Raw genomic sequence first — 27,354 nt, 5'->3', positions numbered from 1 at the left:
ACCCTCCCACCGCGCTCTGAGTCACCACGACCTTCCGCAGTGCAACTTGGCAGGTCTATCTTTAGGAGAAAAGCAAGAAAACCAGCCAAATTCAACCATCGGCTCTTGAGATGCTCTCGGTGCTGCAAATGGGGCATGGGGGTAGGATGGCAAAGCCCGTGCGTGTGGTCCCCTTCTTCTAATACCTTGGACAGAAGCTAAATCTGCAGGGAACGAGGATTTTCTGGGATTACAAGATGAGAAAGATGCTTGACGGAGCAGAAAAAGTATCTCGGATCACGGTACATCAAGGGATTGCCCAAATTCAGGCTGGAAATCTTCCTAAGCGCGAATTCAAGCCAAGCTTTGAAGCCTGCTCTCCAGAGGTGCAAAGCTGGGTTGGAAACCTAAATCACTTGGCCATTAAAATCCCCTTCCAGACCATTTCCAACCAAACCAAGGATTTGATTTTTTTTTTATGGGAGGAAAGACGCAGCCAACAGACGACTTGCAATGAAGGTGCTCATCTCTACAAGAAGGCTCACCAGGGTAGCTCACAGGGAGCTCAGCTCGCCCACATCTCCCCCTTGTCAAAATTGGGGTGGTCCTGGGGCTTTTGGTGATACCTGCTGGGAGCTGGAGCCTTTTTCTCCCCCTCCTGCTGTTATGGTCCATCTCAGCCCCGCTGCAAGGAGCCAGCGGCTCCCAAAGTCATGGCTTGGCACCCACGGCAATGACAACCTCCAGCCAAAGTCACCCCTTTCATCATCTTCCTTGTTTCAAGTATTATCAGCACCAGGAGCAAAACACACCTTGGGGACCAGCCGGGTGTCATCCCGAACACGAGTGCCATCAAAAGCAGCGTTGCCACCAGCAAAACCAGGGTTATCCATGAAACCCATCCCCGAAAAAAAGCATTTCCATCTAGGATTGAACCCCAGTGCCACCCACTACGTCCCCCCTGCCACCCTACATCTCGCCATCGTCACTTTGCTCCCTTAGGGGGGACCAAACCCCCATCCCGGAGCATCTCTGCATCGCTCCAGCCCATCCCCGTCGCCGCAGATCCCTTTGCAAAGAAACAAATCGGTACAAATACACGTGCTAAACTGGCGCATCCCGGCAGAGGAGTCTCCAGCTCCCATTTTCCCTGTCCTGGGTAACAGGATGCAGCATCAGGATTTATCTATGAGCACAGGGAGGCGGAGCGGGGCTGGAATGACCGCAGCTAATCCCCTTCGCCCTCCCCTCGGAAGTACATCGTTGAAGGCATTATATAAACGGGAAATTATACAGAGGTTTGGGCAGGAGAAGAACTAAATCCTTGCCTCCCCTGTTCCTTTCTGCAGTGCCTCCGAGACACCCAGCCTTTCAGCCAGGAAGGGTTTTGCGGATGGAGACGCGCTACCGGCACCAAGAAGAGACGAAATGCGCGGTCCGGAGGCCGGGAAGGGCTTGGTGATGCCACGTTTCCTTCCTGTTGGGTTCCAACGTTCCTCCACTGGGAAACATGCTTTCTCCTGATGTTCCCCAAACCTCCTTGAAGTCGAGGGCTAAACCCCGCAGCCAAATTCCCCTCCGGGCGGTCTCCGGCAAGCTGGGCTTTGCTGCGGATTCAGCCCAGCCTTGGAAAAACCTTCCCTGCTCCAAACCTCCCTCCCCGGGGCCGTCAAGACGCTATTAATGATAAGTTTTGCTTCCAGCTAATACGAGCGCGAACTGCATTTCAGAGGACCACCTCCAGCACCGGCTTCCGCTGCAAACGCACTCGTACCCCAGGCGTTAACCCCGCGAGATCGCGGGGACGCGGCAAGGAGGGTCACCCCAAAAGGGCTTGAGGTCACCCCGCTAGATAAGCGCGTCGGGGAGGGCTCCGACGCAGCGTTTGGGGGGGATGAACCCCATTTCTCGGCCAGCGGAGAGTGACAACAAGCGGGGCACGCCCCTTCCCCGGTCCAAATGGCTCTGAAGACCCTAAAAACCTAATTTTATAGAGTAACTCCAGAGAGGGAACCGCAGCGGTGGGTTATTGTCACTGCACTTTGCTACGAGCCCGCCAGCCCTTGGCGCTCCCGGCGAATCCAGTCCCGAAAACAAGCCCGTGATTGATGGTTTATTTTAGGAAGGAGACTGGGGAAAAGTGGGAAGGAGATAATAACGCCGGGGAGAGATAACGCGAGCGCCAGTCGTTCGTTAAAAACGAGCCCATCAGTACTCCCAGTGCCTCAGCACAAAGCAAACAAAAGGGCACAGAGAGCGTCTTGGCGAGGGGACAAAACCAGCCACATCCGCTGCATCCTCCCGCTCGGCTCTTCGCCTCTTCCCGCCGGGATTCATGAGCCGGGAAGTTTGCGAGGCGAGAGCTGCACCTCCTGCCTCCAAAAAAAATAGGGATATGGGGGCTCCTTCCCTTGATTCTCCTCTCTGTCAACGTCTGAGCACGGAGACCGACTCGGCATGGCTGAAATCGAGGTTTTCCTCTTTGAAAAGAGGGGAAAAAACCCCAAAGCACCGAGGAAATCCCATCGCCGGCAGGTCCCCGGAGGGGCGACGCTTTGTCCGTCCCGCGCACAGTCCCAGGCCGGTCCCGGCCACCTCCATCCCTGCCGGGGCAAGGTTCTGGCTCCATCCCCACCTCCCCGCCAGGCTTTTCCCTCGGCAAACGCCGCGGGAGCCTTGGCGCGATCCTTGCCCCCGCCTCAGCCTAATTCCTGCGCACGTCTGGGTTACAGAAAAGCCGCTCTCGCCCTGACGCCGCGGAGAGCTTTTGATGGGCAGATCTTAAAGCACTTAGCGAAAGGACCGAGGCGAGAGCCGGCCGAGCGTACTCCCTCAAGGATTTTCTGACAGAAAAGACCATTTCTGCAATGACAACCGGGGGGAAAAAGAAAATAAAAAAAAAAGCGGGTGGGACGCGTGAAGCCCTGAACTGTCCCCACGGGAAGGGGAGGCTCGCGAGAAGCTTTCGGATGCTCCGTAAAAACCCGCGGATGCAGGAGCGCTGCCGCGTTCCCACCTTCCTCAAGCCCCGGTGCAAAGCACGGGTGGACTTTGCCCGGACGTGCTTGAAGGCATCGGAGAAGCCGCGGGGCATATAGGAAGGGCTGCGATGTATGTAGCATTTAGTATACGGCATAGAGCATTTAGCACATTGCCCGTGGCACACTGCATTTAGCGTGTGGCACCGCATGCTTCACGCAGAGCCTATAGCACGCAGCACTCGGCATTTAGCACGCAGCACTCGGCATTTAGCACGCAGCACCTTGCATTTAGCATGCAGCACCTTGCATTTAGCATGCAGCACCTTGCATTTAGCATGCAGCACCTTGCATTTAGCATGCAGCACCTTGCATTTTGCACGTTGCATATCGGCACCTTGCACGCAGCACAAAGCAGGGGCTTCTTAGCTCAAGGCTCTTAGAAGCAACACCAGAACCTGCAACACAAATCCCTACTGCAGCAGCGAGGGGAACGACATCCCCAACTCAAACCCTACAGCATCACTAGCCCTTTTTTGGGGGTTGCTAACGCTACCAAGGGATTACTTGCTGAAGGATGGGAATTTGGGAGGTAAATACCCCGAAACTAAGCTCCGACACATGGGGGGGACTTCAGAAATGCTGAGGGATGGCCAGGAACCAGCCGCGATTTCACGCATGAGGGTTTCCTCGGAGAAGTGAAGCCCGGAATATCTCCGCGCCCCGAAGATGCTTATCAGCCGGGAAAGGCGTCAGGCGAAGGGAGATCCTTGTCTGTATTAAAGGTTTTTTAAAGAGCTCCGGATTCAAACTGGCAGCTCTAAACCACTACAAAACGCAGCCGGTGGGAAGGGAAAAACCGGGCTAATCGGGGAAAGGCAATGCAGAGGATTTTTGGAAGGGGCTTCGTCTGCCTGCGTGGCCCGGATTTACCCGGAGAGCAAAGCACAGGCTTCACGGACACGCAGAATTCATACAAATAGTAGGAAAGGATTAAAAAAAGAAGGTTTTTCCAGGGAAAAGCGAGAGTAGAAAAGGATGGAGGGAGCACGGGATGGCTTTCCGGGTCAGCGCCGGGCGTCTGCAGGTGAATTGGAGCAGGTTTCGCTCCCACGTGGCGCAGAGGATGCTCCTCCTTTCCCCAGCGCGCAAACTCCCACCCAACGCCTCGTTTCTTTAACCAAGCTCAGCAGAGACACGAGCAGGTGGCTCCCACCATCCCAGCAAAAGCCCCACGCCGTTATTTTCCTACGGAAAGGAGAAAAATGAGCTTTTCCAGGCTTGCAAGGAGGAGCCGCCCCAGGGGTTGGGTGCAAGCTGGGAAAATCCCTGCGAGGCAAAGCCTCGGGGGGTCCCCGGGAATGGGGAGGGAAGAAATTCAGCTCGTTGATAAAAATGATAACAGTAAAATGATTTTTCCAAGCTGTTTTTTGGCTCGGAGAAGCGGCACGGGGATATCCCTAAGGGCAGGTCCCCGCAGAGCCCAGCCCCAGCAAACCTGCCCTTTTGGGGCAAAACCCAGAAAAATCCACAAGCAGCTTCAAAAAAGGAGTTACACTCCAATTTTCCCCTTTTTTCCACCCACCACCGGAGGTGCCGGGGAGGGGGGGAGAGGAAATCCAGAAACTAAAGCAAACCACTCGGATACGGGCTACAGAAATACCTCGCCGAGATCACAAGCCGACAGGTTTAGCCCTCCCTTGCCTCTTCGCAAAACGCGGCTCTGGTTTTCCACCGCCCTAAAACAAACCCCCAGGAACGGTTCGCGGGAACGTATTTCAGGCCACAAGCGGAGCCCCGGCTCACCAGCCGGCCCCGATTTTGGCGAGGCCAAGAAGCCATCACCCTGCTTCACAGCTGGGGCTCCCCGGCTTTCCAAAACCGGGGCGGGGGGGCCCTGGGGCTACGGCTCCGTCGTTAGCCGCGGTCCAGCCGCTCGCCGCCTCCGCACACCCTCATTTTTGCATCTTGATGGCTCCTTAACCCATTGAGCCCTGCCCGAGGCAGCTTTTTCTGGCCAAGGGGAGAGATTGAGCTTATTATAAAGGAAAAAGCCGTATTACAAGGGGTGATGATCCCCGGAGGGATGTATAACGCATCGGGAAGGATCCAGCCCGCCTACCGTGCGGTGAGGAAGCAAGCCGCTTCGCTGGGGTAAATAAAAGGGCTTTTCATTACGAGGCGGGGGCTGGAAACCCCCAATATGCTCCCACGAAGGCACAGATGCTTTGCAGGATGGGAAGAGCTTCCGATGGATCCCCGGAGCTCTGCTCCGTGCTGGCAGCGGGATCTCGGATCCGGCACCGTGCAATATAGAAGGGTGACAATAAAAACAGGCGAGATTCCCCCCTCAAATGGCTTCGGAGGCTATGCCGAGGGCAAATGCACTTGTAGGGAAGAGCGGTGGGAGTCTGCGTGTTGGGCACGTGCCCCCCCCCGCGTCTTCCCAGGCAACGCGGCCAGATCCCGCTCGATCCCTTGGGAGCGAAGCGCTGGGATGGGGAGGGGACCGACCTCTGTGGGCACGTCCTCCCTCGCCGTCACGACGCTGGCAGCTCCAGCCGAGGATGCCGTCAGCCACCGAAAAGCCATCTGCCCGCCAAATTTCGGGAGCGGCGCTCGGGCTCCGCAGCCTCCTGCTGCCTGGAGCAAAGGGAAGCGTCGGGACGAGGGCGTCCACTCCAAACCCAGGCTTTTTGCGATGATTTTTAGCCGTTTGCTGAAAAAGCAGAGTGCAAACTGGCTTTTTAGGGCAGCATTTTCACCGCCGAGGGCTAGGAGATGCTTCAAGCAGCCGATCCTCAGGATACGGGAAAGCAGCAAAGTCCCAGTGTGGTTCTAAGACCCAAAACCCGGCTCGTGGATGTCCAGACCCAAGCGCTGCCCCTTGAACCTGCCCACCAGACCCCATCAAATGCCGGGGTCCTCCTCCCGCGTCGCTTTATAACCCCCCCGGGGCCACCAGCTTCCTCTAGACCCACCACCAAACAACTTTTACCTCTTTTTCTCCCCCTCCCCCGACAAAAATACTCATCGCAAGCACAGATTTACCCACACCCACTCGCCCGCTCTCACAGATCAGCGGCAGAAGAGCGATTGCCCAATTTGTAGCGATAAAAAAAAAAAGAAGAGAAAGGGAAGAAAAATGATCCATGCGCCGGTGACGGATAGCACACCGCTGGGGAAAAACCAGGGGGGTGCGGCGTTCCTCGAAAATTATCTACCCGTGACCTTAAAGCCGGCAGTGGAGGTGGCGAGCAGATCCGGGGGGGAGGCAGGACTGGATTTGGCACAAGATCCCCCCCCGTGCCCTCAGCCACGCGGGTTTTATTATCGGCGGCGTCTTGGGCAGCACGATGCCGGCGGGATGCTCGGAGCAAACCGGGGAAGGGGGAAAAGAGCAGCAGCCGCAGCCCGGCAGGACACAAACCCCATCGGGGGGTGGCAAAGAGGGATGGAGGAAACGCGGGGTGCCGTCCCAGCCCCGCAGCCGAGCGGGGCTCTGGCTGACCTCGGTGGCCCGGGCTCCCCGAGGGACGCGTTCGGAGCCGCTCGCGATGCCGGGGAAGAATCGGCTCCTTTGTGTCAACCTCTCCCCGCTCAACCCCGCAGAGCGCGGCCGCCGCTCCCCCTCCCTGCACCCTGCAGCAGCTGACGGTGGTTTTCCGGAGAGGAAAAAGTACATTATAAATTAAAAAAAAAAAAAAAAAAAGAGAGATATCGAGCAAGCTCTGCTCGATAAGAGATATCTGCAAGCTCGGCAAAACCTCTCAGCCCCCGGAGAGCAGACGGGTCTCGCTGTGCCCGTTGAAGAGCGGCCACCTGAGCCCCCCCAGCGAGTGATGTGGGGGGAGCGTGGGGAAAAGGGAGGAAGAGGAGGAAGATTGCATTCAGACGCACAAGAAATTAAATTGCGGGGCTACCCCTCGGCCTCCGGGACGCGGAGAGGGGAAAGTTTCCTGCTCCATTAATTTTCACCTCCTGGGAGCCCTGCTTTGGGGGGGGGGGGGGGGGCTCTTATTGAAACCTCTGCGGAGCGAAGCGGGGAGTCAAGATGTTCGTTCAGGAGCTCGACCAGCTGCAAACCCCCGGGATAGCGCGGATTTGGGGGGCTGCTTCTCCCCGCTGGCTACCCCCTCCCTCCCATCTGTGGCGTTTGGGGCACCCCCCTGCACGCACTAGGGAGAGGGTGGGCGGGGGTGCCCCTGAGTGCTGTGACCTCCCCCCCCCAAAAAGCTGCAGCTCATGGGGGTTCCCAGTGCACAGACCCCCCCGCCCCGGACAGAGCGAGCGGAGCTGCGACTCGCAGCCGGAGCCCCGGCACGGAGCGGCAGGGAAGGGGGATGCGAGCAGACCCCCCATCTTCTCCCCCAGCACCGGGTCCAACGCAAGTACCCTATTACGGCTGCCCTGTTAATTGATCCCCTATTAACGACGCCTCATTAACGGGTGCAGCACCGGCACCATATTAATGGCTTTAAGACCAGTACCCGCTTAGGGGGTACCCCATTAACGGGTCCAAACGGGGGGCACTATAGCGAGTGCCCTAGTACCGGCCCCAAATAGGGTGCCTGCTCCCCCCCCGAGCCCCGGGGATGCGGAGCCCAGAGCCACCGCATCCTCGCCAGGGGCGCGGGTGGGCACCCCGTTATTTCAGGGGTCGGGAGGGGTGTCCCCCCTTTGTCCGCGGGTTGGGGGGGGTGACACTCACCCAGCACCAGGTCGAGGAGGTCCCAGAGCAGCAGGCAGAGGGGCAGGGGGCTCATCGTCCGCATGATGCCCGGGGGGGAGGCAGCCCCATGGGGCTCACCGGGGCCCCAGCCCCCTGCCCGGGGGGCAGGCGGGCATGGCGGTGGGGGGGGGGCTCAGCCCGGTTCCCTAGATCCCCCCGCCCCCGTCGCTGCTCCCGCCGCGCTGCCGCCTTAAGCCGATTTATTGCAGCGGGAGCGGAGCGGGCTGGCGGCCGCCCGCCCCCCGGTCCCCCCCCTCCGGCTGGGCCCGCCCCCCGGCCCGGCCCCTGGGAGGTGCTGGAGGGGGCGGGAGCGCTGTGCGGGGATGTAGGAGGGAGTGCGCGGTATAGGGAGGGGGAAGATGCAGGAGGGGGTGCGGCGTGGAGGAGGGGATGCACTGGCAGGGGGGGAGGCGACGACACAGAGGAGGGGTTGAGCCGTAGTGGGGGGGGGGACGCGGTATATGGGGGGGTGCGCGGTGGATGGAGATGGAGGAGGGGATGCGCAGTCCAGGAGGGGTGGTGCGGTGTATGGGGCGGGTAAAGCGGTATATGGAGGGGGTGCGTCGTGTATTTGGGGGGGGTGGGGGGGAGTGACGGGGCACTGTGTGGGGGGCGCGGGGTGCAGGAGGAGGGACGCGGTTTTGAGGGGGCAGGAAAGGATGGGAAGCGCGTTGGAGGGTGCAGGAGGGGGAGCGCCGTTTGGGGGGGGGCACGGGGGGGTGCCGGAGAGCATGTGCGATCCAGGCAGGGAGGCACGGTCCGGGGCGGGGGGCACAGGAAGGATGCTGGATGCAGGCGGGGATGTGGGGGGCAGGCAGGGGGGCGGGGGGCAGGCAGGGATGTGGGGGCAGGCAGGGGGGCGGGAGACAGGCAGGGATGTGGGGGGCAGGCAGGGATGTGGGAGTGCAGGCAGGGATGTGGGGTGCAGGCAGGGGGGTGGGGGGCAGGCAGGGATGTGGGGTGCAGGCAGGGGGGCGGGGGGCAGGCAGGGATGGGGGGTGCAGGCGCAGGGGGCCGGGGGAGCCCTGGGGCAGCAGTTTCCCTCTGCCCCCCCTTCCTCAGCAATTCCCCTCCCCCTGCACCCCCCAGCAGCAGCATTCGGCCCCGGAGCCGTTCAGTCCCCCCAAAATCACACGCCGGCCGGGGCTGCCCCCCTCATAGGGCCCTGCTTCACAGATGACCTTGCTTCCCCCCCCCCCGATTTAATTAGCTTCTGGACACGGGGAAGAGGCGAGTATTAATTATGAAGGGTGCGGGGTGGGGGGCTGGTGGGGGGCTCGCAGCCGGCCGCGGCAGAAGAGGTTGGGGGGCTGGAGGAAGCTTTTTCCTCGAGGCTCCATCTCCTTCTGTCGCTATTCCACCCCAGAAGCAGCGCTTCCCAAACCCCCACCTCTTCTCTTTGCAAAATCAACTTTTTGGCCATCGCTTTGGATTTTTTTCCCAGTCTCCCCCGACGCCTTTTCTTACAGCCCTCGAGCCCGGTTTAACCCTACCGCTTCCCCAAAATCACAGAAAATCCCTCATTTCCAGCTGCACAAAGCAAAAAAAAACCCACCAACCAACCCCAGCATCCACTTTCAGGGCTTATATTTGCAAAAAATAAGCATCAGCGCAAAAGGTTTCCCTGGGATGGGGAACAGACCCTGCACCAAGACTTCAGCACGACCGGCAACGTCAGGCTGAGGAAAACGGGTGGGTTATGGCTTGTTTCTTGAATAACCACCCTGAAAGAAATCAGGTTCTGTATAGACCAGTGTAAAAAAAAAAAAAAAAAAAAAATCAATTAATTGCTGAAATTCCTTTGAGAGATGGATTTTCGCTCCCTTCTCCCTCTGCCTTGGATCGGCCGGGAAAAGCCACGGTTCGTTCTTGCACGGAGACGTCTGGAAACCAAATCTTGCTTTATTTGATCGCACATTTGATAGACCCCCGAGAGACATCGCTTTTTCCTGACTCTCCCGGGAATATAACAGCTAGGGTAGGAAGAACCGGCGCTCGCAGGGCTCTATCCCCACAAATCCTAAAAAACCCTTCAGCCGAACTAGCTGGCCCCGAGGTAAAACTGAGTCCAGCCAAGCCAAGCGCGCTGCTGTGGTTTTAAAGCCGCTCCGCCGGGTTAACAGCCCACGCTCGACCCGAATGGTGCTGTCAGCCTCGGTAAGAGCTGCTCCTCCCAGACGCAGGTTTTTCCCCCTTCTTGCTTTCCCGTGCCGAGCTTCAAACCCCTGGCTCCGTCGCTCCCATCCCAAAAATATTGCTATTTTCCTTGAGAGGTGCATGGAGCGATTTTTTCCCACCCTCGGGTGCAGTAACCCCTAGGTGAGGCGCATAAAGAGGTGAAGATTTTAGGCTGGGAGGTAAAGCAGGGTTATCCAAAGAACGCTGCACTCCGAGATATCTCCACCCAAAAAAAAAAAAAAAAAAAATTAATAAAATAATAAAACAAAATAATAATAATAATAATAATAATAATAATAATAATAATAATAATAATAATAATAATAATAAATCCCATGCCTTTTAAACCTGAGTTTTAGCCCCTTGCAGCTCTGGATCTGCCTTTCGGCTGCACAACCTTCACCCGGCGAAAAAGCGATGACCCGGTGGGGAGAAGAAGAAACTAAATATCCCAAAACATTTAGAGCAGGACCTGTTTTCCCCCGGCAAAGCATCTTTGGCAGCCTCCAGATTTCCTATTAGAGCGCAGGGAAACCCAGAGAGAAGCACGCGGGCCATCAGCCGGATCCCAGGACATTGAAGGAGACAGTAAGTGATGTAAATTGTTGGATAAAAATATTGCCGGTTGTATTGGGTGTCTGGCTTGGTTGGGCTTCGCCTGGGTTTTAATTCCGTGTGAATACAGCGGCTGGTAAAAGCCACTGGGTTGACAACCCCGGGGGCTTCGGTCCCCTGGAAAGGCCTGAAATGAGCCGAAATGAGCCTGAAATGAGCTGAGCCGATGGGCAGTGATGCTCCTTTCCCGGCTAAACGCAGCCATCCGGACCGTGAGGGGGGTTATTCCCTATTTTTTTAATAAATAAGGGTTTTCCCCCAGCCCTATCCCATTGCAAAAGGCTGGATTCGCTTCTTCCAGGCATCACACCCTGAAGAAAAATCGCTGTTTTGGGATGGAGCTGGCGTCCTCCCGTCCTTCCCATCCTTGCGACGGTTGGATCCAGCCTGGAAAACTAGGTCCAAAGCCTCGTCCCCGACATCCTTTGGGAGCAGCTTAAATCCGGGGCAGAGTTGCGGACGAGTGTCCTCCACATGTCCTCGGTGACCCGGTGCGACACAAAAAAGGCTCCAAAAGGCAAAATTTCTCGGCTCCTCTCTCCTGACCTTTCCAGCAGGAGCCCTTGTACTAATTAGCCGAGTAATAAAGTGGCGAGGATGCGATTCCTCATTAGCTTTTGAGAGATTCCCAGCTACATGACTGATACGCATCTACAAGAAAATTAACTCGGGCGCGAGGGCTCCGTAATCAAGATTAACGAGGGAAGAGGCAAAGAGCAGCACGCGGCTCCCCCCTGCCCTTTGCGGGGAGCTGAGCGCTTCCCAAAACGGGGCGAATCCCAAATCGGGGGGAAGCTCCTCGGCAAAGCGAGTTGGTGGAGAAAGTCCCCTTCAAGCCTGGAATAACCCGAATTTTCCCCGTAGGTGGGGAAAATCTCTCCGTAACGCCTCCGGCATCCCAGCCGGTCCCCAGCGCCCGGCTCCCACACCGTCCCCAGCGCTGGGAAACGCTCGCTCGGGGCTAAAATAAGGAGTTAACTTCTGTGGTCAAGGGTGACACGGAGAGCGCTTGCCTCTGGTCCTCCAGCCGCAAAACTCCGTCGGTCGGGAGCTGAAGAGCCACCCATTCACCCCAAAAGCGTCAGCATCCCTCGGCATCCCCACGCCCGGCCTCGGCCGCATCCCGCGGTCCCTATTGCAAAGCCATCAGGAGGGAGAGGAGATATTTTCTGCGTTGCCCGGAGAGCATCCTTTCCTTTTCCCACCCGCCTTCCCGTTATCGAAGCCGCAGCGCGAAGGGCTAATTAGCCGCAGATCATTCCCATTAGCGTCGTCCTCGGCTAATGACCCCATGGAATAACGTACCCCACCGCAGCGTTCCCAAACCCCGGTTCCTCCCTCTTTGCATCCCTCGATGGCTTGAAACCTGGGGCAAAATTAAATCAAGTCACAGGTGCCCGACTTTAAATAATCCGTTTTTCGCCTCGCAAGCGGTTTTCCATCAAAAATAGAAACGCCAGCAGGCAAAAAGCACAAAACCCTCATCATGGGATGACCCAACGCGCCGCGTTTAACCCGAAACATTTTCCTACGCCGCAGTCGTCTGGCTTTTCCCACCCGCAACATCCGTTTTTCGACAATAAAAACCCATTGTAAAATGAAAAAAAAAAAAAAAAAGCGTTTCCAAAATGCAGCTTTGCTGGCATTCCTGCCAGAAGTTTTTCTTAGCAAAGCAGCTGGAGCCAAAACGCCGTTTTTCCCTGGTTAAAAAAAAAAAATTCTCATGGCATTTATTTTTAGCGTATCGTTGAGTGCTGAATGCCCTCGACCGAACCCGCTCCGGCCAGGTAACGCGAAACATCTGAGCCCTGCGATGCGGGAGGGAATTAAAGTGATTTTTTTCAATGCTTTCTCCTCCTTCGGCAAGCCGAGCGGTGGAAAACCACGAGGAGCAGAAGAGCATCATCGTGTTAGCAAGGGGCTTTTCATAGCAGGCACGGCGTAATTAATAAACTATAATTAATACGCGCCGACATCGACAGAGAAGGGCAGGAGCAAACCCCAGAGCTCCGGAACCCACAGCCTAAATGTGCATAAATGTGCTTTTATCCCCAAATCTCGCAGAATTAAGGTGTTACTCAACCCAGCCTCTTGCTTCAGCTCCACCGTGCGTTGACTGATTCCCAGAGCTGGTGTTTGGGGCCATAATTATTCCATTATTATTTATAATAATAGTTATAAACCCATGCCGGTGGCTAATAAATGTTAAAAGTCCTAATTTCATTCATCTATACGCCAAAATGCTACCTATACGGTCACACGAGGGGGAGAAACAGCCCTTCTATACGGGCAAAATTCAGATTATAAGTGCCCATATGTTCAGCTCTGTCCTTCCCCCGAGCCCGTGAGTCAATATTAAGGCTGGATTTGCTGTTTTCCACCAAAACGAAGATCTGGGGGAGTGAAAAAAACCTCATCTTTAAAAAACACTGCAGTATTTCATGCCTGTAAGTCGCTCAGGGAGGGTTTTTTTGGGCTTGAATGTCATGTTTTTAGAAAAATTGGGAGTATTTTGAAAGGATTAACATGGCCTTTCCCTCCCTGCAAATGGAGGCTTTCAGTTTTTCAGCTGGAAAGAACATTTTGTTACAGAAATCCCTTCACTTCTGCCTTAAAAAAACCAAAACTGAAACATTTCAGCTGCCTTTGAGACCAAGCATCTGAGCTGCTCGCATTTCTCCCCCAAAACCCATGATTTGCCAGAAACCTTCATATTTTCTTTCCATCCTAGAATACCACTTCTCCCCCAGATTTGGCCCCAAAATCATTTGCAGTATTTGGAGGCTGCGCTTCACCCGGTGCACCCGATGCTCCTGCAGCATCTCCAAGTCGGAAGGGGAAAAAAAATTGCTTTAACACCAACCGTCATCGGCAATATTTTTGCTCTTTTCAGAGGATGCTCATCCCCAAACCACCTTGATCAGCCCTCAAACCTAAATTCCCTCCAAACACCTCCAAGAAACATGTCCCATCGCTAAATGAATCCTCCTAGGAGCTATATAAATACAAAAGTGCACATGCGCAGATATATATGCATGTAAGACGCGCGAGAGGACGTCTTCACAGCTGTATAAATAGGCTGATGACAGCCACGGGGTGGATATAAATAAGATTAAAAGTTGCAGGCACCCTTTCCGTGGTGTTTTTCCCACCTCCATCCCCACACGTCTTGCAGAGGGCATGGAAAATACCATCCTCCAGCCTCCCCCAAACCCTATTTTTGTACTAAAATGATGCTGTTTGCACACAGGTGGGTTAAATGGCCTCAAAACCTGCTTGGGACCAGCCTCAAGGCTTTTTTTTTCCACTTAGGCTGCTGGGAGTTACATCCATCCTCATCTTCACCAAACTAATTGCCACTGAACGATGCTAGACAAAGACAAATAATGCTCCTTTTCTCCCCTTTTTTTCCCAATAATCCCAGTTCCAAAAAACCCCACTAATGCCCAATCAGCACCCCTCGGTCTTGAAAATGGGTTAAAAACAATATTAAACAACAATTTTAGGATCTTTTCCTGATGCTGGCAGCTGTGCCGAACGCTTGCTTCAGCTTTTTCCCCGCCATGGGGTAAGTAGAAGAAAAAGAAAATCGCTATAAAAATGAGCAAGTGGAGAAATAAGAGCAGAGCGTGGCCGTCGCCCACCCGCCCCATCGTCCCTCCCTGTGTGGGACGAGGGGAGAGGGGACCACGCCGTGGAGCGATGCCCAAAACGCTGTTGGTCTTTATCAACCCCACGGTGACCAAGGGATTGGACACTGCCCGGATGTCACTGCATCCATCCCGTTGGCTCCATCCCTCTTTCAGCCCTTGCAAATTTGGGGCAAGCCCTCTTTTGGCACGAGCTGGGTTTCCTCTGCAGCGACCAAAACCAGAGCAGCACCCTCTGCTCCACCAGCGGGTTGCAAGAAAAGCACCCTGAAAGCTCAGAATTTTGCAAAAAGAGCTGGCACGCACCCCTGCCGCCTTCTTCCGGAGCACCCTTCTGTTGAACAATAACGGGAGGGTTTGCAACCCGGCATCCCTCCGTTGAGTAAGTAACGGGGGTTTGCAGTGGAGCGTCCCTCCGTTGAGTAAATAACGGGGGTTTGCAATGGAGCGTCCCTCCGTTGAGTAAGTAATGGGGGTTTGCAATGGAGTATCCCTCCGTTGAGTAAGTAATGGGGGTTTGCAATGGAGTATCCCTCCGTTGAGTAAGTAATGGGGGTTTGCAATGGAGTATCCCTCCGTTGAGTAAATAACGGGGGTTTGCAATGGAGCATCCCTCCGTTGAGTAAGTAATGGGGGTTTGCAATGGAGTATCCCTCCGTTGAGTAAATAACGGGGGGTTTGCAGTGGAGCATCCCTCCGTTGAGTAAATAACGGCGGGTTTGCAGTGGAGCATCCCTCCGTTGAGTAAATAACAGGGGGTTTGCAGTGGAGCGTCCCTCCGTTGAGTAAGTAACGGGGGTTTGCAATGGAGTGTCCCTCCGTTGAGTAAATAACGGGGGGTTTGCAGTGGAGCGTCCCTCCGTTGAGTAAATAACGGCGGGTTTGCAGTGGAGCATCCCTCCGTTGAGTAAATAACGAGGGGGTTGCATCAGGGCACCCCTCCGTTGAACAAATAACGGGGAGTTTGCAGTGAAGCATCACCTTGGTGAACAAATAATGGGGATTTTACAACGAAACGTCCCTCCTTGAACAAATAATAGGGGGGTTGCAACGGACCATCCCCCTGGAGGACAAACAACGGGGAGTTCGCAAGCAATATCTGACGCGAGGAGTGAGGAGAGGGAGGGAAAACCCCCCTGAGCTGAGCTTGTCACCGTCTTTAGCGACTGGAACAAATCTGAAGTGTCGACCGAGACCGCGTTAAGCATTCAGGGAGACAAATGCCAGGCCCGGGAATAAAGATCGGCTGCTCCCATTTATTTCCATAAGGCAATAATAACCCGCGCCTTCGCTTTATGAAGTCGAATTTGTTATGGCGGATGAGCTGTAAAAAATTGTGGAGTCGCGGGGGGGTGGGAGAGGAAAAAATAGAGGCTATAAATAAATTTGTAATTTTAACATGCATTACCATGTAATTGAGCGGGTAAAGGATGGAGCCGGTGCCGGGTCGGCGCTACCTACAGCCTCCCCTGGGGTTTTTTGGCCGAGCTACGAGCCCCTGGGGACGGATCCTGCTCAAGTCTGATGGTGGCTTTGGCAGGGCACGGGGGAGCCCAGAAAAGAGCAGCAAAAAGGGTAAATAATATTTGCCGGTTGCGACAAGGCACGGCGAGCGATTAGCACGAAGGCAGAGCCAGCTCTGCAGAGCCTCAAAGCTCCCGTACTGATGGGAAGGCGGATTTGGGATTTAAACATGGATATCTGGAGTTTGGGGGGTGAGTAATTATTGCAAATTTATCCTCGATAGGCATTAAGGGCTCCAGGAGAGTCCGCCCTCGGATGGGCGTCGGGGGATTGATTTCTGCTTGGGGAGAAGGGCTTGAAGCGCTGGCGTGGGGATAAAATGGGACCAGTGGATGGATGCAGCGTCCTGGGGGATGGAGGCATCACAGGGAGGAGAGACGGTGGGTCCCAAGCGTTTGGAAAGCCCCAGCCCGGTTCCGCAGAGCTGGCGCTTGGCAGCTGTCACCGAAAAAAAAAAGAAAAAAAAAAAGAAAAAAAAAAAGATAAATCTCCTTGTCTTAACAGCCAGGGCCACGTTCGTGGGGGAAATTTTCAGCGCAGAGGCAGAAAAACCCAGCTGCTGCTCCACGCGGTGGGGAAAAACCCTCAAAACATCCCGCCAGCCCCAAATCCGACCCACGCAACGCGTTTCCCACCTCGGGCGGCGGCAGAAGACGGACAGACACACGGACAGCGGGACAACCGCCTTTTAAAAGCGGAGGGCAGCTCCCCACCGGCTCAGGGCTGCCGCAGACGGCCGCGAGCCGTTGGGATTTTAATCTATTTTGCTAAAATGTGTTTTGGGATCATCTCCCCCGCCGCGGCTTTGCTCGCAGGGCCGCGCTTCGGGGCCGCTCGCTTTGCGAAGGGAGCGAGCGGCGACTCGGGGAGCACGCGGACCTCTTCCCCGGCGCGCCGTCCACCTTCCCATTACTTATTTTTTCCCATATTTTATAGAGCCTTTTTCCCTCCGGGTAGCAGTGAATCGGCACGACCCGGCCCCGCCGCCGTCCTGGGCGTGGAGATCTCTGTATTTATTTACCGGCGCCTGCCGCTACCGTTCACTCGCAAAAGGCTTCGGGTTTTTTTTTACGCCTGGTGCCGTTCTCCGCTGTGCCCGCGCTCGCTTGTATTTCAGGGGGCCGATCCAGGGCTTAGCCAACACGGGTCGGGGCTTTATGGTGCGTTAATAGGACGATATATATATTTTTCCATCAAAAAGTCACGTAATAAAAGGGCTGTGTCTCGGGGAATAAGACGGGTTCGTACCCCGAGCGGCGTCTCCTCCCCAGACGGGGATGCTGGCGGCAGCGGGAGCCTTTCCAGCCCTGCCTTCACCCCCTTTCCACCCACCTCCTCCACGGCTGCCCGGCACCCTGGGAAAAGCCGCGGCGGAGCGGGCAGCGCTCACCGGCACCCGGCCGAACGCGAGACAGGTCCCGTCCAGCCCTCGCCCCTCCTGAGGGACGCCGTCGGGCGCATCGCCTGCGCCTTTCCGCTCCCGCAGCAGCGACGTCCCCCAGCCCTCGCCCGGCCGTCCCCGCGTCCCCCATCTCACCGGCGCCCGCTCTCTCCCTGCGACCCGCGCCGGGGGCTTCGCGGCTCCCCCGGCCCGACCCGCGCCGGGTGGAAAACCGCCTTTTTCCCGGCAAACTCACTGCAATTCCTACGCGCCTGTGCTGCAAGCCCCGCTCCCTATCAACACCGCCAGGACGGACCTACGCCAGCTGCATCATCCAGACCTTCCTCCTCCTCGCTCGCTTCCCGCGTCCCTCTACCCGCGTGGCTTGCGCTCGGCTTTACCTCCCCAGCCCGTAAATCCGCAGGTTTTGAAGCGACTATAAATTTTTTTACGTATTGTCAAGGGAGCTTTTACAATGCCTGTATCACCTTGGGCACATAAGTTGTTTCACGGAGCGGAGAACATCCATCCATCTCGGAGGAGAGCGTGCGTTTTCCGCTCCAGATGCTGACTCTAAGCACTGTCCATCACCCAGCAAGAAATGCACATAACAGGTAACACGTGCTGATGCAAACAGATAAAATTCAAGCACCCGGGAAGTTTTCAACCAAGTTTTCCATTTATTTCCACACGTTTGAGTCTCCTTCCCAAAGGTGTAAATGGGATTTACTTGTTTGCAGGGTTTTTTTTTTTGCTCCCCAGCAGCAATGGATTTGCTTTCTGCCGTGGAAGAGAGGTGAATTATGCAAGTGCTCCCAGCAGCCAGGTTAGCAAGCACTACTGCAAGCAGGAGAGCAAAACTACCTCCATTTTGACCCAAATTGAAGACATGTAGGTCAATTCCTTGACATCCCGGTAAGCAACACGCGCCCGTGATTGGGCTTGTAGCGTCGCTTTAGCGCAGGGCCTTCCCGGTGGCGAGGGAAAGGGAAAGGATGCTTTTTGGCTCAAAAACCTCAAAACGGGGGATTTGAGATGACTGACCAAATTTCAGGTTTGGGGCAGAAGGAGGGACAAGAAGCGGTCGCACAAGATGGGTTTCCTGAAGCAAAATGGGTTAAAACAAGCTGTCCAACAGCCCTGCGCTGGCCCCGCTAAATACCGTACAGGACGGCACCTTGAAGCAAAAATTAAAATAAAAGTAAGCATTTTGGGGCAAGCCCAAGAAGACTCAGTGGTTCGTTGCTGCTGCACCAGAATATAGAAGTGACTGTTAAATTCGGGGGGAAAAACCCATCCTCCCACCCCGGGGGCTGCCCATCGCCTTCGCCCGCACCAGATGCTCGGAGCGCAGCGGGACGAGAGGGACGGCGCGGGGCCAATACGTGATATTTGCATTAACTGCCCGTTTTTTATCAACCGCCGCCGAGGAAGACAAGCCAGGCAGGATTCGGCGGCCCCGTTTCGGTTCTTTGCTCAGAGCTCCGAGGCAAAGCATCCTCGCGGCAGGCGTCGAAAATTCAGCGAGGTGAGACACGCTCCGCTCTCCGAGAGCGTCCCATCACTGCAGGCGCTCTCCTCCTTCATTAAGACCGCGTTAAGCAACGCTTTTCGAGCGCAGCGCGGGTCTGCCTAGCTGAAAAACGTGACCCCGAGTGCTTTCCGCACTGCCCGTCTACGCCTGCTCCGACCCCGGATGGCTCCTTTGGGAGCACCGGCATGGTTTCGCCGCTCGAGGTTGAGCAAAAAGGGGAAAAAACAGAGAAAAAGACCAGATCCTGACTCCTCGAGCACCGCTGCCTGTTTTACCTCCGGTATTTTTTTTTAACGTGCTCTCCTGCGGCGGGTTTCCCCCTCCTCCGATCGCTGCTTCACCTCCCAGCATCGCGCGCGAGACGTAGCGATGCGGCTTGTGTATCCTGCTAAAAGATATTTAATAAATATGCAAATCACTCCCCGCATCTCCTCGGGCAGGTGAGGTGCGCCAATAGGCTGTAGTTAAGTATTAAATCCATCCACTGCCAAGTACCCGGAGAAGAGCGGAATAAACCGGAGCTGAAGTTCGCCTGGAAACAGGGTAAAGAAACGCGTCTGACGGTGGCGGGGAAGCTTCCCTCGTTGAAAAACCAACCCAAAATCTACCGCAGCACCCACCAGTCCAGATTTAACCGAGCTGGAAGGGAAAACCGCTAAAACCCCAGCATATAGTCTCATTAAGGACCAGACGCGTGAAATTTTCCTTTTATCAAGTCAAGTTTTCCCCATTGGGTTTTTGCAGCGTTTCTCAGCCCCCGACTCTTCTTCCAGGACTGGCAGCACCCGATTCCTCATCTTCACCCCGTTCTGCATCTCCCAGCATCGTAACAACCTCCCTACCAGGCTCTCCTCTTGGATAAATAAGTCCCGTCTTCGCGATCGCTCTTCAGAGACAATTTTTTCTGAGTCAAGCATACTGTATAAATGCTTCCCCCAAGGAGTAAATCACTATTTTCCCCCCCAGGCTAGCCAAAATAAATACAACACTGAGCCGACCTTGGTACGGGAACAAGCGGGCAGGCGCATGTGGGTGTCATCGCTCCATGTTCTTGAGCGCGCGCTGGTTTTTCCCTGGTTTTCACCCAAGAACTCCCAAACCCAAGGAAAATTGTCACCCCCACCGAGGGCAGGAATAGGAGCACAGCTCAGATTTGAAGCCAGACCATCAATTTACCGGATTATCCCGTGCAATGTCTAAGCCAGTTACCACACTGGATATTTTTGCCCTCTAAGCCACCAGATTTGTGCGAGGGTTGTAGGAAAATGCTCCCCCCAACCCAGCGTAAAGGTTGGACTTTCCAGCCTGCAAAGTTTCCAAGTGTGATCCAAATGTGGGGGTTTTTTTAATTCCTCCTCGCTGTGAGGCACCGAGCGTTCCCCTCGCCAGCTACCTGCCTGCACACAAGCCCTGCCAGATGGCCCATCGCTGCCTGCAGCAAGCTCCTGCCCGTCCCTGCCGGCGCTGGAGAGCGGATCCGCGCGGTCCCGCTCCTCCCGGATCGCTCCTATGGGAGCAAACCCTACAAAAACCTACCCAAATCCTCTAGAAAATAAGAGAGGCGCGGCGTTTTGCCTGGGGACGGAAACACGACCCTGCGTCGGAGCCAGCGGCCATTTGGGAGAAGCCGTATTTTACATCACACGGGGCAAGGAGCCTAAAAACGACCTCGAAAAAGAGCCAGAGCTTTCCAGAGAGAAGGAACGGGGCTGTCAGCACAGGAGGGGTTTGGTCGATTGGATGCACAACTCGGCATCAGCTCAAGCTGTGGTGCTGGCAGCCAAATATTGCGAGTGAAAATGTATAGGGCTGACCTTAAACGATGCAGAAGAGCAGCCAGGTCCCGTGCATCTCGCCCACCAGCCAGAGGAAAAAAGCAGTATTTTTTTTTTTTTTTTTTTGGCAGAGCAAAAGAAAAAAAAAAAGTTATTTTTCGTAAAAAACGGTTAAAAAAATATAATGAATAGTAATTCTGGCGCTGCTCGGAGCTTTCGCTCCTCTGCTGGCCCCGGTGAAACGAGAGGCAGAGCACCGCGTTCCCCGGTGCTTCTGAGCAAAGCCAGCGATAATAAATCAAAGCCAACCGCCGCAACCTGCCGTGAGGCAACGAGGATGCAAAAGGGAAAGAGCACGACCCAGCTCCCACGGGGAACAAGCCCAGAGGGGATGGGAGCCAGTTGCTTTGCATGAGTGCAACCCCTCACCTCGAGCTCAGGGAGAGAATTCTGCTTTTTCAGGGGTTTTTTTCAAGCCTTTCAGAGGAGACCGTGCCCTCCTCGAGCAGTTTTACAGCGAGCACGGCGCTCGGCGCCTGTCTCCATTCTGAGCACATCCACAACCCTGCCTGGCACACAACTATTTTCTTTGGAGACCCGACCTTGGTCCGTAACGGGCAGTTTTACGAGGAGGAAAAGCACCTTGAGGAATTTGCAGAAAACTGACTTTTAGCAAGCAGGCATCTCGCTTTCCTTTTCCTTTCTCTATTTATGAGCTCTTTGGAGATTTGGCTAGACATCTGCTCGCAAAAGGGCAGCTTTCAGGGATGTTGCAACATGATGGAGAGCAAAGAGTCGCTGGCAACGTCTGACCCAGATCCTTTCTCCTCCTTTATCCCAGCAACGGGATCCCTTCAAAATAAACCTTCTCCCAAGAGGACTCACAACTAAAATAGTAGGGGGGAAAAAATGTTACTACCGCTGGAAGAGGTGAGGATGAAAGAAGAGAAAAAGCAAGAGAGAAGCAATTGAATTTTAATGATGTTTACTTTATTTAAAAGGAAAAAAAAAACCCAAAACCAATACCACCAAACCCAAAACCTTGGGCATTTGCATCAAAGTGCCTGGCGGTAACACCGCCAGGAGAAAGCGGTTGGAAAAAGGCCACGAAAGGAGCTGCCCCTTTGCGTTTCGGCTCCGTGCATGAGTTACGGCGCGATTCCCGAGGACGCTGGGCTTATCGTTCTCGATAAGCCTCTTTTTATATGTCTGGCAGCGAGATGCGAGAAAGCAGTAATTAAATTTTTACGCGGAAGAAGGTTTCTGCTTCGCACCCGCTTTGGGAGAAGTCAGCATAAAACACAGGGGTGGGCCAATGGCGAGGGGATTTCAGTTGTATTTAGGGCAAGGCAAAAATACTAGAAAAATATAACACTCTTCATCCCAAAAAGCAAGTGCAAACCTGGGGGCACCTTCTACTCCCAATACTAATCCAACTGCCAGCTTTTTACCCACTAAACATGCACAGAAACCCCAAGAAGTTCACGAGTGGTGCAAACTCCTCCCAACATAAGCCAAGCAGAGAGACTTGTAGCTAGGTAGTAAAGCCACCGCATGCCTGGAAATCGCCTTGGACATGCGGGTAGACCCAAAACGACCTTGAAAATGGGTCTGTTTAAGATTTCCAACTCCTCCAGAGAAGCTCAAGTCCATTAAGGACACAGGCAAGCAAAGGGACGTGGTGACCTAGATGGTCCAAGAAGCTCTCCCTGTAGCCAATCCACCAAAGCCGCTACTTGCGTGAGCTTACAATTTTCTGGGCGACTTCCACCGAGCTGCTGCCATGGTTGGTCAAGGTCCAGCCACCCCACATCTCCGGGGGAAACGTCTTTTCCCAAGCCGCGAAGATGAAAAATGAGTTGCCAAACACGGGGAGGCCAACATGAGAAGAGTAGCATCTCCTCCCAGGATGAAACCCAACCACGACAAACGCCCATTAGCTCCAAAGAGATGAAAAGCAGGGGAGGAAAAAGGGTAATAAGCTATTTTCAGGTGGGGGATGCAATGTGATGCCCTGCTTAGGCAGGTGCTTCATCAGCCAGAGGAAAGGACTTGACTGGTGTCTATTTTATGAAGTCTTTTACTCCATTCTGCTGAGTGCTTGGCTGTCTTGAGGCTCCAGACTTCCAGTCGTTAGAGGCAGTTATCTCTATGCAATTTAATTAAAGTCTAGTGTTTAATGACACAATGTGCTGCTAATTATTTTTCACTGGTTGTCAGGAGGCTTTTTTTATTTTTTTGTGGTTGCAAAGCAAAATTTAATTACGGCAAAGAAAGCGCAGGGGTACTATCTTGAGGGCTTTTGGAAACAAAGAGCCTTGGGTAGGCAAGTGGCGCATCCAGCTCTGCTCAACGAGGACTATGAACAAGAAATATTGTCTGGAACAAACCACTACCACACAGGAACAAGAAATGAGGACCTGAGGGACACCTCTGGCTTGGTCCACTCTTACTTGGCCAACATAGTCATGGAGAGAGATGAACGAGACAGATGTAGATGCATCCTAAATGTCCACGTCGTCTCTGAGACATGGTCTATGGAGGTGCCATACCATGGCAGCAAGCAGGAGTTTTGGAATGAAGTAGAGCCTACGGGATGCTATGAGTTGGGTCACCCCAACTCATAGCATGAGAAACAGAGATAGACTGAGTTTGTCCATGCACATCCTCCTTGGATCAACACAGTAAAGTACTGACTTTCCTCCTTAAAATAGCTTCCCACGCAGCAAATCAAGTCCCTCTTTCAAGCTGTCATTTTGGGGGGGGAGAATCTGTTTGCATCTCAATCCGTTTCTTCTTTCAAGCCGAATTATTCCCCCATTGGAGCCTTCATCGTTCGTAGGCTACCAAACACGTTCACCGGCAATTTTAACGCTCCACAGTTTTGCCTCATCAGCAGAAGAGGGATTTGGGAACCCTGTTTACCCCTCCCTGCCTCCAAGCCTTTGTCTGCTGGGAGATTTCCCGTCTTTAAGCCTCAGTTTCCCTGTAAAGTTGAGATAATGACGCACATTTATTTTGCAAATTGCTTTGATCTCTACTGTTGAAGGGTGTTCTGCAAGACTTAATTACATGTGTCACCACCAGCCTTTGCTGCACACATTAAAGTATCTTAAGCCGCCTAGCAATGCAGAGGAGATCTGTGCAGAGAGAATTAAATGTGCAATATGCTCATCTGAGAGCAGAGTTTTGCAGTTTTGAAGAGGGCTGGTGAAGTTTCGTAGCTGATAAGTAGCTTTGAGAAACTCCACGGCATTTTTTGCCTGTGTTATTATGCCTTTTTCCTTCGTTATTAAAATATATCTGCTCAGCACTGCACTTAGAGTTGGCAGTGGGTCTAGAAGCAAGAGTTTCTTTTAGCAAGACACAGGCAGATCCCGTTTTGCTGCAAATAAACCCAACTTTCGAAAGCTAAACCCCCACTGGAAATTGTTATTTTCTTGAGATCTTTGAGACACCTACGCTCTCGGATGGCACAAGCCGTGCACAGTGACACCCAATAATTACAGCTGGTCAAAACACGGAATTTCAATCCCAGGAGAAATTCTGACATTCTGAAACTTGCAAGTTTGTTCAAGCTGACAGAGAAGATATCATTGCAAAACTGCCCACAGACACAGGGCGGGGTCTGTTTCGGAGCAGCATCTCCAGAAAAGTCCGGGTGATGACAAAATGCTTTTTGCAGAGCTTTAATATTTTGTTAGCACGTAATGCGATAGCGGCTGAGACATTAGAAGTGTTGCAAAAGCATAAAACATTAATTCAATACCCCAAATCTGGGTGATCGGGGGGAAGAACCTGCAAGAAGCCAAGCTGGATGATGCATTTCCCCAGCAGCACGGCCTTGATGAGATAAATATTGCAAAGACATTCAAGATCATTTTTGCATCCTTCTGCCCACGACTTTCCTCCTCATCAGCCATCTGCTACCCTTGAAGGGCTCGTGCTCTTTGGGGAGAGGTTTAGTTTCCAAGGCTGGAAACAGCAAGAGGAGCTGGAATGAAAGCAGCAAAAAGTCCAGGAGGAATTTGGAGGTCAAGGATGGAACCAACCCAACGTGCTCCAAGCACCCTCATCCCAAGGGCCCGCCGCAGCCTTTGCATGCACAGTAGCAAAGACAAAGAGAAAAGGAGGAAAAAGGCCCAAAAAGAAAAGAAGGAAGGGGAAAAAAAAAAAAAAAAGGGGAGGGAAAATGAGGAAGGGAAGAGAAGAGCAAAACGCTTCCCAGGGAAAAGCATCCCATCCCCAGTTCCCACCAGCATGGCAGTGGGCAGGTTAGCGAGCGGCGGGGGCAAAGGCTGGGCAAGAGCCACCGATGCAATTATTTTGGGGAGAGGAGCATGGCTTAAGAAACTCGTTCCCACCCTTTGTGGATCTTTAATGAACCTTTAAACATGCCCCAAAAAAAAAAAAAAATCAAACAAAGAGGAAGGAAAGTGAAAAGCTCTCATTAAAGCTTTTGGCAGATCTGATTAGTGGTTTTAGAGCCCTAAACAACCACTTAATTGGTAAATCCTCCGGCAGCCAAGGATAAGAAAGGGCCGGGCACAAAAGCGGACTGTTTTCCTTGTTCTTGGAGAACTGCTCCCTTCCTCCCCGGGGAGAGGGCAAGGCTGGGCAACGGCATTGCCAAGAAAAATCAAATATGCAGCAGAAACTCCCCTCTTCTCCCTTTAATCCTGTTCTCTCCATAAAAGTCGCATCAACTTTGCATTTCTCCATCTCACCCAGCCGAGATGCTTCGTATCGCAATAGGGCATCGAGCCGCCAGCACAGACCCCACCTAAAAGCAGGTTTTTGGCTCTTGGGTGTAATTTGGGCTGATGCTGAAGGCTGTGGCTGCATCCCTGGCCACATCTGCAAACAGCCCATCGCTGCTCATTTCAGGTCTTGTTTCCAGCTCTGAGAAACTACACTGTAAAGTAAAATAATAAAAAAAAAACCCAAGCAGAAATAAATAACCAACCCACTGCTGCACAGGCTGGAAGCACGGCCAGGGCCAAGCCATCCTTTTGGAGATCTCCATTTGGAGATCGCCGGCGCCTTTCTTCTCCGCGTGAGCTTCGGTAACCCGGAGAAAGCAAACTTCTCCAAGGCGGCTGAGCAAATCTCTCGTGCTGTGACTCATCCAGCAGCCCAATTTAGCTTCTCTCCCCCCCACACACCGTGTACCCCAGCACGCCGAGAGCTCGCCCCGTTTCCCTATGACTCAGGGTTGCTCCACATTTCGACGCCTCCTCGACTCTCCGCAGCCCCGCGCCTGCAGCAAAAGCCATTCGAGGTGGCTACGGGCAGCGGTGGGAAAGCCAGGGTCACGTTGCTGTTCCCTGGAAAAGCGGGGTTTGCCAGGGTGCTCCCCGTCCCCCCAAAATCACGGCGAGGCTGCAACAGCAACCCTTGCAGCAGGGTTTTCACATCGCCTCCCGTGCGGCACAAGCACCGCTGGCTTTGACCTTTTATTTCCCCCATTTATCATCGTTTCTACTATTTCAACTTCATTTCACCATCTCCATCCTTCACAGCCCCATTCCCAGCTTGGGCTGTGCCTCCCTGCGAGAGAGACGCCATCGCTGCGATTAAAACCGTCTTTAGATTGGATGCAGCAGCAAAGCACCGTGGCCGAGCGTCACTCGGCGTTTCCACCACTCCTCCCCTTGCCCTGGAAATATTTCCATGCAAACTGCGCTCGGGGGAATTTGGGAAACCCAGCTCCTCCCTGCCTCCTGTGACTTCGGTGACTTGCTGCCTTCCTTTGCTGGAGTCCGTAACGTTGCGCCGGGGATTAATTTGGCCCCGTGCCTCCATTGCCATCCTTGGCCTTGAACGCCCTTTGAGCGCCTCTTAAAAAGAGGTTGATTAATAGGAAATTACTCAAAGTCCTTTTAGCCAGCGCTGGTTTTGACACCAAGAAGGAAAGGGTAGGATGACAGTGCCCAAGTCAAACATTTGTCAAATTAATCCCTGTGCTAGATATTAGAGGCTGTTAGACACACACAAGCCTGTGGTGCCAGATGGGGTCTACCCCAGGGTACCAAGGGAGCTGGTGGAAGTGCTCACCAAGCCACTTTCAATCATGTACCCGCAGCCCTGGCTAACCGGGGAGGTCCCTGTCGACCGGAGGTTAGCAAATGTGACGCCCGTCTACAAGAAGGGCCAGAAAGAGGATTTGGGGAACTACAGGCCTGTCAGCCTGACCTCAGTGCCAGGGAACGTTATGGAGCAGAACATCTTGAGTGCCATCACGTGGCACATACAGGACAACCAATGGATCAGGCTCAGTCAGCACAGGTTCATGAAAGGCAGGTCCTGCTTGACCAACGTGATCTCCTCTATGACCAGATGACTTGCCTAGTGCTTGAGGGAAAGGCTGTGGATGTTGGCTACCGGACTCTACTAAAGCCTTTGACATCGTTTCCCACAGCATTCTCCTGGAGAAACTGGCTGCTCATGGCTTGGACGGGTGTCCTTTTCGTCAGGTGAAAACTGGCTGGATGGCCAGGCCCAAAGAGTTGTGGTGAAGGGAGTTAAATCCAGTTGGCAGCCTGTCACGAGCGGTGAGAGGATCGAGTGCTCCCTTGTTAAGTTTGCAGATGACACCAAGCTGGGTGGGAGTGTTGATCTGCTGGAGGGTAGGAGGGCTCTACAGAGGGATCTGGACAGGCTGGATCGATGGGCTGAGGTCAACTGTATGAGGTTTAATAAGGCCAAGTGCAGGGTCCTGCACTTGGGTCGCAACAACCCCATGCAACGCTACAGGCTTGGGGAGGAGTCGCTGGAGAGCTGCCTGGCGGAAAGGGACCTGGGGGTGCTGGTCGCCAGCCGGCTGAACGTGAGCCGGCAGTGTGCCCAGGTGGCCAAGAAGGCCAACAGCGTCCTGGCCTGTATCAGGAATAGTGTGGCCAGCAGGAGTAGGGATGTGACCGTGCCCCTGTACTCGGCACTGGTGAGGCCGCACCTCGAATCCTGTGTTCAGTTTTCGGCCCCTCACAACAAGAAGGACGTTGAGGT

The 27,354-nt window shown here is 54.0% G+C and overlaps 1 protein-coding gene across 1 annotated transcript in view; it reads right to left on the bottom strand.

Moving 5' to 3' along the window:
• IGSF21 (immunoglobin superfamily member 21) overlaps positions 1–7,762 on the bottom strand; it is a gene marked incomplete at its 3' end in the record, with an annotated part of 39,400 nt that extends 31,638 nt beyond the window's left edge. The window contains exon 1 of the mRNA XM_082009453.1: positions 7,669–7,762. Coding sequence (XP_081865579.1) covers positions 7,669–7,732 — 64 coding nt within the window. The 5' untranslated portion in view covers positions 7,733–7,762. The remainder of the gene's footprint in view (positions 1–7,668) is intronic.
• Positions 7,763–27,354: the final 19,592 nt, after the last annotated feature.

Source organism: Phaethon aethereus, assembly GCF_964289735.1.
Source record: "Phaethon aethereus genome assembly, chromosome: 21".
NCBI lineage: Eukaryota > Metazoa > Chordata > Aves > Phaethontiformes > Phaethontidae > Phaethon > Phaethon aethereus.
The sequence above is the reverse complement of the archived record's forward strand: the minus strand, read 5'-3'. Positions and strand labels throughout refer to the sequence as shown.